Source organism: Cololabis saira, chromosome 9 (assembly GCF_033807715.1).
Source record: "Cololabis saira isolate AMF1-May2022 chromosome 9, fColSai1.1, whole genome shotgun sequence".
In the NCBI taxonomy this organism is placed as follows: domain Eukaryota; kingdom Metazoa; phylum Chordata; class Actinopteri; order Beloniformes; family Belonidae; genus Cololabis; species Cololabis saira.
In genome coordinates, this window is record NC_084595.1 from 30,328,728 (window position 1) to 30,341,038 (window position 12,311).

Below are 12,311 nucleotides of genomic sequence, written 5' to 3' on the forward strand. Positions count from 1 at the left end.
AAAGATAAATAAATACCGGTTATTTTCTCTTGGTTCAGTCCAGTTTTAATCAGCAAAGTTGTTGCCGTGTTAAAAGACACTGTTAGGAAAGGATCTATTTAGGTACAAACATGTACATCATTTACAGTTCAGAATCGTTCTGTACATGTAGTAAATATCTAATCTAACAACATAAATATCTGCGGCTTGCATATCTTTTTTTTTTTTAAATAAAAGTGGGTGCGGCTTATATAAAGGTGCGGCTTGTATATCTTTTTTTTATTGTTTTTTTTTTAAAATAGAGCGGGTGCGGCTTATATACAGGTGCGGCTTATAGTCCAGAAAATACGGTAGTTAAGTAGAGCCAAAAACAATTTTGTTGTGTGGAACCAAATAAAATAACACACTTTCCAACATTGAAGTATGCAATCATAAAACATTACAACTGTGTGTAGTGACACCGTCATGCTTTTTAACCCAGTCCAACTTTCTTCTTCAATTTGTTGGACAAAACATACACCAAAAAAACATGTATTTTGCTCTGTGATGGGCAAAGTTTTGGATGTACCAAGGAAGAAAATAGGTATTAAAGAAATTTGCAGACATGGGAGGATTCTCTATTACTTTATTAAATGTGAACAAATTAAAACAGATCAAAAAGGATGTCCAAAGCATGTCAATGTGAAACACAAAAAAGTACAGTCCAAACTTTTATACTGAAAATAAAGAATACAACTATAATTCATTTTTCTATACACAAATGTTTTATCATGTTTGCACCTACAGACGTGGTATTTTTAAAATGTGCTCTCACTGATTTGCAACACATGGTCTTAAGGTCCCTTTCAGACGACAAACACTTTTAAAAGTTGTAAATATTTTTCATCCCACTAACCACGTGGCTTTTTTTGTAAATTGCAGCAATGACAATTAAACCTAGAATGTCCACTGATGTGACAAAAATAACAAATCAGTAATACTGCGCAATGTCTCTCTCCCTCTGCAATGCGCATATGTAAGGTTCCTTAAGATGATTTTTCTTTTAAAGTGGAAATAAAGAAATTAAATAATAGAAGAAAAAATATTCTGATAGGTTAACTGGCTGAGAAATACAAGTGAGCTCAAGCATCTCAAGAGTTTAGTCCTATGATTTTATCCCGAGTGGCCTCGATGGACACAGTAATGTGAAGAAACTGCAGCCAGAAAACCACCAATATATCAATTAATATGTTTAATTACCACGCAAAACAAAGAAAAATCAACACATCTTTTTTTTCCCCCCCAATAGGAAGAGTCAACGGTGTCCCATAAGTGTATCAAGTCTAAACTTCGAAGGAGCAATAACACTGTTCAGACTACTTAAAAGAACGATAAACTAAAGAAATTTAGCTTCCAAAACCATTTCAACATAACATATAGGTTTACAGCTTGGATTAAAAAAAATATTACTTAGTAGATACAGAAAATCATTAAAGACAAATATTCATCGGTATATATAAAATGACAAAAATGCTCAAAACAGTTTATCTTTTTATATTGATGCATAAACATATCTATTCTGTTCCTTAAGCCCTTTTTAACAAAATCTATCAAAGTGCTTTATGTTACATAAAAGATGCAGAAGCCAGGACAAACAAAGAGACACCCTTATGGAGATAGAAAACAGGTAAAAACAAAGTGTCCTTGGCAGCAGTAACAAGGTAAAGATTAAGTTGAACAAGTGCACATTATCAAAGTCACATCTTTGATTTTTCTGGGTTTTTTTAATGACTTATGTGCAGCCAAAAGGATGATTATAAAAAAAAAAAAACAATAATTCAACTTAAATAAAACCCATCTGTCTATAATTTATCAGTTCAGTTTAGATATGGGACACCAATATTTCAATCAGTCTGGAAATTAAGCAGAGTATGCAAGGATAAACCAAATTACTTAGACGTTAATAGTAAAATTCATCAAAATATAAACTGTAAGATACTAATGCTCCCACAGGCACTTACCAAATAGTTTGACATTAAAGAGTGTGCAAATAAGATAAATGAAAAGCAGAGTAGTAGGTTTGGGTTTTCCCTTTTTTCCAGGAGTTTAAGCTCTCACTCTTCCTGCTGCTCTTCACTCTGGTTCTCGGGTAGCTGCATTTGGAGTCAGAGAGGGGGAAAAAAGTTTACATAAATATCCAAAATAACATTCCCTCCAGTCTTTTTTTTTTAAAATCAAAATCATTTTAAAGTTTTAACTGTTTCAGTTGTTAAAATATTATCACTGCCTATCAAATGCATTTTGTTGTGCCCTTTTAAAAACTGAGCAAGAGTAGACATTTCCATCTTGTGGTCAGTAATTGAATTTTCCCTCTTAAATAATTATAGCCAGAAAGAACACGTTGAAAGTTAACCCCCGATGTAGGAGAGCTGATCCAATCAAACTACGACCCTATTATAACCTCAGTCACAAAATCAATTAACAGATGGACACTACTTCCCTTGTCATTGATTGGCCACATAAACATTATTAAAATGAATATCTTACCGAAATTCTTATATCTATTCCAGTCACTACCCCTGAAACCACCCCTCTCATTTTTTGCTAATATGAAAAAACTCTTTACTAATTTTATATGGAAAGAAAAGAAACCCAGGCTACGATTGTCACTACTCTTCTTGCCATATGAGAGAGGGGGGTTAAAACTTCCCAATCTATACTGGTATTATATAGCAGCTCAGATAAGAGCAGCAATGTTCTGGTTTTCTGAAGGAACATGCATATCTTGGGTACAAATAGAGCGTAACACAACATCTCCCTTGCCTTTGAACCTTTATTTATATTCTGACACCCTTAAAAAATTACGAAAAAAGACAAAAAATCCCTTTGTTAAGAACACAATTGAAATTTGGTTTAAAACTCAAAAGTACTTTGGGTCAGAGAATAAACTTTCACGTTTTTCTCCATTATGGGGTAACCAGGATTTCAGGCCAGGAAGCCATGATGGGGGGTTTAAATCATGGGCAGACAAGGGTGTTGCTAAGATCTCTGACATGTATGAGAATGATGTGTTGATGTCTTTTGAAGGACTTCGCAGGAAATATGATATTACATCAAACCATTTTTTTAAGTATCTACAGATAAGAAGTTTTATTTTAAGTTCCCAGGATAACTCAACCCAGCTGCCGTCTCTATCAGTCTTAGAAAATATGATCGTAAACTATTCGGAAGGTCGTGGTCAAGTATCTGTAGTTTATGGTATGTTTGTGAGGTTGTCTGAGGAATCTTCAGAGTGTAAAAGATTGGCCTGGTGTAACGATCTGAATATAGACATAAGTGCTGAAGTTTGGGAGAGGGCTTGCTACAAAGCCCAAACGCAGACGATCAATACCAGGTACAAATTATTACAGTACAAGTGGCTTATGCGAACGTATATTACTCCCTCTCTACTTAATCGTTTTGATCCTAATATACCGGACCAATGTGTAAAGTGTAACGTGGAGAGGGGTACATTATATCACTGCTTATGGCAATGCCCAGAGATCGCAAAGTTTTGGAAAGAAGTAATTTGTAACTTATCCCAGATTATTTCAGAAGATATTCCTATTTGTCCACAATTGTGTATTTTAGGTATATTTCCTGATAACTTAAAAATAAACAGTAGAAAGAAGAGTATGATAACGTATTCTCTTCTCCAGGCGAAACATTCGATAGCATTGTTTTGGAAGAACCCAAACAAACCAGACATCAAGCAATGGTACAAAGAACTCTCAAATTGTCTTGCATTAGAGAAACTGACATATGCCATGAAAGGGAAATCTGATGACTTTTGGGAAATCTGGGGACAGTTCATGCGCTTTATGAGGAGTAATCCGTCGGGACCTGTACTGGATGATTATGTTGAATGATGATGTAGGGGGGACTCTGTTTTTGTTTTTGTTTTGTTTTGAGTTTTGTGCGTAATGTTTTTTTATGTTGTTGTTTTGTCTCTGTATCTTTGTCTGCTATGCTTGTGTTTTTTTTTCTTTCATTGTTTTTTTTATTTTTATTGTACATTTTATTTACAGATAACTGTATTGTTGTAATAATTGGAAAACATGTCAATAAATATAGTGTTATATATATATAAAAAAAAGAAAGAACATGTTGTCTGGTTTAATTGTTTGCAGTGGTTTTACACAAATATGAATGTCTTTAGCAATATTAAAGTCAGTGTAGGTTATAGGATACAAATCTTTAGTTGGAGACAGAGATTGAATTGTCTAGCACCAGTAGACTGCAAATCAAAAACAGGCTGATCTTTGGGTACCCATTTTTTTTCTCCATTTTACGATTGAACATAAAATAAAAATGAAAATTAGCATTTAGCAACAAATGTACAGACAACCCAGCGTTCTGTGCTGTCCATCAGGAAAAGATAAAAACCTACAGTTTACCTTTGTAATTGGATTCCTTCTGTTTCCTCTTCCTTCTTTGTTTTCTGGTGTATTGAGTCTAACAGAAAGACAAATTAAAGTGTATGAACATACACACCACAATATATAATTTTTACAGCATAGCATCAATCAATATTTCTTACAGACAGTCTCACTTGCTAAACTTAAAAAAAAATAAACTTAAAAAAGATGTCTTAGACTGTGATCAATGCTTGTACCCCTTTAACGATGCAGAAGCAGCAGACATATCAGCATCACAGAAAGGAAAATGAGCTCCCTTTGCTTCCATGTCTTGCTGAGATTTATGTTTCACAGAGGCATCACAGTTGGATGTCTTCCTTTGATTAAGTGGTCCAGTGTAGCTTCTCTGCCATTCCCCGAAGTTTTGTCCTACTGCCATGTCCCTGTTGAAGTCCTCATCCAAGAAGCCAGCTGTATAAATAGAGTCTGTTAGCCCATAATTACTTTACAGAGCTATTAATCTCTCAGGCCATAGAGTGTCAAACATTAAGTAAGAGATTTTTAGGTGTTACTTAAAACAGTTTGAATATTTTTTACACTACAATCCCTTGTAAAGTATAATACAGTAAACTATACTAAAGTACATAGAGACAGTATAGCATGTGTACAACACAAAGTTATATTTACTTTCATCCTTTATACTTGTGTAGTTGTGAAGTACTAAAGTGTACAAACAACCACATTTCCTTATTTTTGTGTTAAGTTGTATAAATGTTTATTAAGTACTTTTTTCTTCCAGACAATTTCTGCTCATATCCAATACATATTAGGTGATTTTATAATATCTTGAAGATGTTTCATATTTTACCTTGGTGTCTTATTCGTCTCTGGAAGTCTGGAGAAATCTGTCCAAAGGCATCGTTCAGTGGTTTTTTGATGAATGGTTTTATTTTGTTATTTAGGGAGCCCGTTGACTCAGGGCGCATATCACATTTATCCTGCATACAGAGAATAAAATAAGGATTCAAAAAAAAAAAATTATCTCAAAATCAAGACATGTACATGCAGACTCTTATGATGTGTAGAGATTTTAATCAATAGTGATGACAGTGTTACTTTATTTATTTATTTTTTTTTTAATTTAAGTAATTTTCCTTCATAGGTATCATGATACATCAACTTTAACCTGACTGGTTACTTACCTGATGGTGGAAGACAACAGCCTCCTCTAGAGCGACGCCACAGAATTCACATGGAATAACCACGTCGCCCTCTAGAGGACTGGCGGGAGGACTGTAGGAGGCTGGAGACACCGACCGGGGGAAGGTAGGAATGTTAGACGCAAGTGGGTTAGGAAGGCTTTGCTTCAGTCCTGAAGGGTTCCTGCTCATTGGTTCCTCTTTTGGCAGGGAAGATGGCTGCTTGCTAAAAGTAGCAAATGCAGAGGCAGGACTGCACCCAGTCTGAAACAAAGAACCGCAAACAAAAAGGTTGAAACCTGTATCTTGTCTCTCTCTTCTTAGCATCGACAAACAGATGAAGGATGTTAATCGGACTGAGGGAACAGTCTGAGAAAAAGATAGATGCGTATAGAAATCATTGCACTGCATGCAATTTCTCCATCATCTAATTATTTTGATTATTTTGTAGGTGGACTTTTGGGATCTCTTAAACCCCAACATTTAAGTCATCTTCATCCAAAATATCTGTTGTAATCAATAATCTAGAGTTGATCCAGAAGCCATTTTAATTTAAAAAATAGACAATAAGTGGGATATTTCACTGGTTGACATGGTAATTGCTGTTTTAGTCTACAACCGAACTGAGAAATCCTTGTACCTGCACTGACTAAAGTGATCTGTAACCTTCCATTTTTTTAATAAAGAACCATGCTTAGGACAACAAAAAAGTTGATCGAATTCTATATCGGATCAGTAATTGCTGAGCCTTTTTAATCGGTTCATAGGTGCAGTTCTCTTGGAGTCTGTGCCGAGATACTTTTTAACTACCTACAATGATAAACAAAAATAAGAACAAATAAGCAAAAAAAAAAAAAAAAAAAAAAAAAAAGCATCACTATTATACCATGTGATGGAAAAATACTACCGGTAAACTGACTAAAGCTCTATTCGCACAGGATTAGTATGACCTGGAGGCATGCAGTAATTTAATTACAACCACCCCAACATATAGCCAGTTTGTTACCACATGCTGCTGCACGTGATTCATCTTATTGTCACTCTTTTGCTTTTTATAAGTTTCCATGTGAAGTTCAATTCTCATGAATTTCTTTGATTTTTTTCCCCCCCATAGAAATATATTAGATATATACACCACAGCTGCCGTAACTACACCAGCAAAGAGGCAGAAACGCCGGGTAAAGGAAATTAAAAAAAAACAAAAAAAAACCTCACCTCAAATCTCTGAATTGAAGAGATGTGCATTCACACAGGATTGTAATTATTGCATGACCTCTATGTTTGCTGAAATATTGTAGTCATATTGTGTCATTTCTAACTTCTACTTCACAAATCGCAGACATGGTACATTTTCACTGGACAAATATCACAGACCACCTCCAGATCACCACTTGTCCCCAGGTTGTACAAGTCCAGTGATTTTAGGACAAAAAATTTAAAAAAGCATCATGACTCTGAACCCTTGGACAAAGTGTATTCAGAAAGGTTTACAAACCTGATGCAAAATTAGATCCTCTTCTGGAAACAGCTCTTCACAAAACTCACAAGGCAGCATGGTATCTATAAAAACAAATTTGAATGATAAACAAACTGACAGCTGAACAACAGGAAGTATTTTCCTCAACCCGTTTACCTGTTTGATCATGGTCCCGTATGGCACCTGTGCTCGTCCCTTCAGTGAACTGAGGTTGGTTGTTATTGGGTGGACACAGTGAAGGGTTTACAGATGCGTCAGTCTCCTTGATATTGTGGTCCCATATATCTCTCCACAAGTTTCTCTCTAGACCTCCTGCTACTGGCTCTCCTTCACTCTGCAGACTGAGAGCCAACATGTAGTCCAGGCCTGATGAATCTTCGTTCAGTGTTTGCTCACTGTGTGGCCATATACTGCTGCTGTCATAGAGAAACTCACTCTGCTTCAGGACTAATAGGAAATAAAATTTAAAAAAAATCAATCAAAACAGCATTTCAGAAAATATCTCCATACATTTCCATGGATTGCTTTACGTAAGGGTAAAGCTGACAGTCCCATTTAGATGAAAACTTAACCAAGTTAACATTTAAACGACTACTATAAGCTATTTACAGAAGAGCCACAGAAGATGTTGGAAAACAAAATTAATTCTTACTGGCATTCTCTGCAAACAATAAAAGTAAAACACTCACAGCGGTTAAATGCTGTATTCAGAGGTGCATGACTCTCCCGGTCTCCTGAAGCCAGGTGTCCCCTAGAAGTGTTGCAAACCGAGGGTTCAAATGGTTGAGGAAAGGGCTGCCCTTCTGCTGCATTGATGTTATTATTCTTCGGGGCTCTTTCTTGAGCTCTTAAGAGGTTTCGGATGGAGTGAGCTTCAAACCATGCATCTGAAGACTGTTGTTCTGCTGCACTCTGACTCATCCTACTGTTGTTTCTTTCTTGGGGTGGTGTGAGGCTTCCACATATGATCGGATGCACAGCTTGTTCACGTAGCATTACGTTGCATTTGCAGTGCGGGCAAGGCTCAGTGCGTGTACCACAGTAATCTTCATGCTCTTTGGACTGACTGAAAACAAGCTCCAGTTCACAGTACTGGCATGGGACCAGCCGCTGGGAGCACTCAGAGCTCTGCAAGAGAACCATGGTAAAAATTAAAAACAATGATTAAGATGGTTAAATACGAAAGCTCTGAAATTCTGTTACCACAGTTACTTATATGTTGCCCCTCACTTTAGATAAAAGCCTCTGCTAAAAGTTAAAATGTGTTGTAAGAAAAGAAAGAGGTTCTTCAGTATACCTGGTGCATATCCATTTGATTCTTCTCAAACTTTAGTCCACACTTACATGCAATCTGAAATGAGAATGAAAATGTTTTAAGAGTTACAATCTCCCAGACTCATCACGATTTTGCTTTCCAATCAGTTCCTTTACGACACAGGTGTCAAACTGAATCCCAGAAGGGCCGGTGTCCTGCATGTTTTAGATGTTTCACTGCTTTAACACACCTGATTCTAATTAATCATCGTCACCAGCTTGTCATCAAAGTCTGGATAGTTCTGTTGATGACACAGTCACTTGTATCATGGTGCAATGAAGCAGGAAAACATCTAAAACCTGCAGGGACACCGGCCCTCCAGGACTGGAGTCCGACACCCCTGATGGGTAATTGCAGTATGTAGTCAATCCAATGAGAGTTCTCACTAACTGCAAAGAAATGTTATTCTCTCTGCACGAGCAGGCAGCTGTTCCTCTTTTGCTGCTCCATCTTTTAAAAAAAAAAGGATTATGTTGGCCAAAAAAAGATGATTTATTGAAAATGTGACATGACAGATCACTGGACAGATGGATATGTCCGTGTAACATTTGTCTGTTAATGACTGACACAACTCTGAAGTCTCAGTACAACTTTTTCCCTCAGAGCACGAAAGTTTCTGATTTCGGCTACTTTTCTGCCTGTTCTTGATTACGGCGATGTTGTGTACATGTGTGCGTCAGCCAGCTGTCTACAGTCCTTGACTCCTGTCTACCACTGTGCTCTACGGTTCATAACTGGTTGTAACCATCTCACTCACCACTGTGAATTGTATGCTAAAGCTGGCTTGCCTTCTCTGAATGTAAGACGATTTACACACAGGATGAGTCTGTTTTATAAGGCTCTTCTTGGCTTGGTTCCTGTTTATTTATGTTCTCCAGAGAACTAAAAGCCATTATGCTTTAAGGTCGAAAGACACTTTGCACCTGGCTGTTCTTCGTGTTCGGACTAACTTGGGGAAAAAGCTTTTAGTTTCTCTGCACCCTCTGCGTGGAATACCCTCCAACTTGAACTGAAAATGCCTGAACTTGTTTCATTTGAAGCCTTTCGCTCACTTCTTAAAAACAGACAACAAAAATCCTTTCGGCAGTGCCTGTGTTTTTAAACTACATGTGCCCTTGTTCTTAAATTATTTCTGAAGTTGTTGTTTTTTACATATTATTGAAGTCACCACTATTGCACTTTATTTGCACTCTCATTTTAATGTTTATTACGTGATTGCTGTTATTTGTGTGTGGACGTGTGCTGCTGCCTTCCTTGGCCAGGTCACCCTTGGAAAAGAGGTGTTTTGCCGGATTCAGCACCCCTGCCGTGAAAAGCACCCCCTCGTCGTACACACAATGACAAAAATTATATTCTCATTCCACACACTCACATGAACACATACTTTCAATGTGTGGAGTTTATATTCAATGATAAGTAAACCAAGAAAAAAAACAACACACTGACACTTCAATATATTTATATATACACACTCACACAAACACATACTTAGGAGTTTATATTATATATATTTACAAATATTATGGAAGACAACACAGTAAGCAGGCTATTAATTAATGACATCAATAACCATTTACCCGATTTGTGTTATCTGTGACTGTGATTGTGGGAAAGTATGACTATTGTGGAATCCATGAGCGCATTTAAACATGAATCATTAACACAAAACTGGACGCTAAACAGTGTGTACGACGAGGGGGTGCTTTTCACGGCAGGGGTGCTGAATCCGGCACAACAGAGGTCTTGACCTCAAGGGGTCTTTTTTATCTGGTTAAATAAAGGTGAAATAAAAAACTATTCAAAAGTACCTGTGTGTGCTCCTGCTGCTTGTGCTCCTCCAAATCTGAGCGGGGCACTGGCTCCTGGCACACATCACACAGGGCAATGTTTCTTCGACAGTGAATCTCATGGGTAGTAAAATTCGCCTCTGGAATGTCATGTTTGCTATAAATGTAACCAAGGAGAAAAAAAAACATTGGATATTATCAGTAGTCGAGTTGTAAAAAAAAAAACAGGGGGGATGGTGGATTTTATCATATGGGGACAAATAATTTGTGCTGATTACAAATAATATTATATATTACAAGTAATAGCACTGACCAAAACACCTGCAGAAATACTGCAGGAATGACATAGCAGCAGTTAAATGCAGCCTTCTGTAAGCTTTAAATATCCACTGGGCTTACATCAAGTACATCAAAACACAACAATAAAAAACAGATTTCTGAACTTATCAATATGACTCTGTCCTTCACAGGATAAGTAAAATGGATCACTGCAAAAACTCAAAATCTTAACAAGAATATTTGTCTTATTTCTAGTTAAAATGTCTAATTTTAGTTAAAAAAAAATCTCATTACACTTAAAACAAGACTCATCACTGGAAAAAACAATTTTCACCTGTTTCAAGTAGATTTTCACTTGAAATAAGTAGAAAAATCTATCAGTGGAACAAGTTTTTTTTGCTTGTAATGAGAAGATAAATCTTGTCCCACTGGCAGAAATTATTTTTCTGGTGATATTTTTCTGGTGATGACTCTAAATGTTGAAATAGCAGTAAAACCACATTCATTGATGAAATGACATAAGGGATGGAAAGGGGGAATGGCAGTTTTACAGGGGGGATGATTTGGACTGTTTTTATTTCAGGGGGGGATGCCATCCCCCCTCAACACCAGTACTGTGTATTATGATTGTTCACACAACCCATTAATTATACAAAAATTGTCATCCAACTCCTGAGTACTCACCAATTGCCACAGAACTGTGTGTTTTCGTCTGCCATGACTTCACCAAAACCTGTCAACAAAAAGTAACATTAACTATGACGAGAATATCCTTCTTTGGACAAGATGTTGGGGGAATTATGAAGTTAATGTCGACCTTTTCCACAGAGTGTGTTTATAGCAGCTACACGTCTATTGTAGGCGCAAGACGGGATTTATCCATGTATTAGTCCAACAAGTTGTAATTAAGGTCTGGGCATCGATATCTGATTACCAATTATAAATCAAAACAGTAATCTGATCTCTTTCGTTTTTACTCACCCGGAGTTTAATGTTAGCGAGCAGCTAATATTACAGCTGAACCAACAGTGACAACAGATCACAGAAAAGGAGAGTCCACGTCAACATTAAACAACAAGCCTTTTTGGATGATTTAAAGCAGCGAATCGGAGCTGTGTGTTGTGTTTAGCTGCGTAGCTTAGCAGGACATGAGCGGCCGAGAACCACGTAATGTCCTTTAAGGCTGATTTATGGTTCTGCGTTACACCGACGCAGAGCCTACGGCGTAAGGTGTGCGTAGCCGCGTACCCTACGCCGTAGGCTCTGCGTCGGTGTAACGCAGAACCATAAATCAGGCTTTAAACTTCCCTGCTCCTCCCGAGGCAGCAGCGCCTTCTGCACACAATCAATCTCCGCGTTACAATCTCAGGTTTACCTTTGGTCAGTAGATAGTGTTTGACTCACAGACAACTTCTTGGTAAGAACTAGTCTGAAAAAAGAAACATAAAAAAACAACTGTTGGTTATTTCCTCCTTCGTCGACTGCGTCAGGGGTTTAACCCTGAATTTGGTCTCATAGGATTTTTTTTTTTGTTGTTGTTGCTTTCTTATTTTTTTAATAGCACAGTTACAACTAAATCAAACGTTATGTAGAGGTTTAATCCGTCTAAAGCACTGAGTATCGTGGTAAAGCAACCCTGAGTATGATCTAGCTATACATATTATTAATCCCAATGGTTAAAGTTTACTGTAAAACCAAACTCAGGGCCAACGCCTTCAGCTGGCTCGAATTTGATTGGTTGAGTGAAGAGCGTGCAGCGCCCAAACCTGCCCGGTAACACCACTGCTATCACGTAAAAGTTCCCCTATCTTGTTTAAACAAATTTAAACACTCAAAGTATGGAGGTTTTTTTTGTGCCAAAATTACATAAATAAATACATAATTAATTAAAATGGGAAT

At 37.0% G+C, this 12,311-nt stretch overlaps 1 protein-coding gene across 2 annotated transcripts; it reads right to left on the bottom strand.

The window, feature by feature from the left end:
• Positions 1-590: 590 nt before the first annotated feature.
• On the bottom strand, positions 591-12,010 carry trafd1 (TRAF-type zinc finger domain containing 1). 2 transcript variants are annotated; one of them, XM_061729196.1, is made up of 12 exons: positions 11,788-12,010; positions 11,097-11,145; positions 10,155-10,290; positions 8,329-8,382; positions 7,721-8,159; positions 7,188-7,478; positions 7,050-7,114; positions 5,558-5,818; positions 5,224-5,353; positions 4,613-4,826; positions 4,395-4,452; positions 591-2,111 (listed from the first exon to the last, which is right to left on the bottom strand). In XM_061729196.1, the coding sequence occupies exons 2-12, from the start codon at positions 11,129-11,131 to the stop codon at positions 2,073-2,075; spliced, it is 1,722 nt and encodes a 573-aa protein (XP_061585180.1). In that variant the 5' UTR covers positions 11,132-11,145; positions 11,788-12,010; the 3' UTR covers positions 591-2,072. The 2 variants fall into 2 exon arrangements, with proteins under 2 accessions (XP_061585180.1, XP_061585181.1); XM_061729197.1 differs by lacking the exon at positions 11,788-12,010 and adding an exon at positions 11,394-11,554.
• Between the last annotated feature and the right edge of the window lie 301 nt (positions 12,011-12,311).

Bases quoted from the DNA above. Each gene is read 5' to 3' on its own strand.
- trafd1 (XM_061729196.1), bottom strand. From the start codon at position 11,131: ATGGCAGACGAAAACACACAGTTCTGTGGCAATTG. The intron at 5,354-5,557 runs GTAAGTAACCAG...CTCTGTATGCAG, and splicing joins CTGTTGTCTTCCACCATCAG to GATAAATGTGATATGCGCCC. The intron at 2,112-4,394 runs GTAAACTGTAGG...CTCCAAATGCAG, and splicing joins GAAGGAATCCAATTACAAAG to CTACCCGAGAACCAGAGTGA.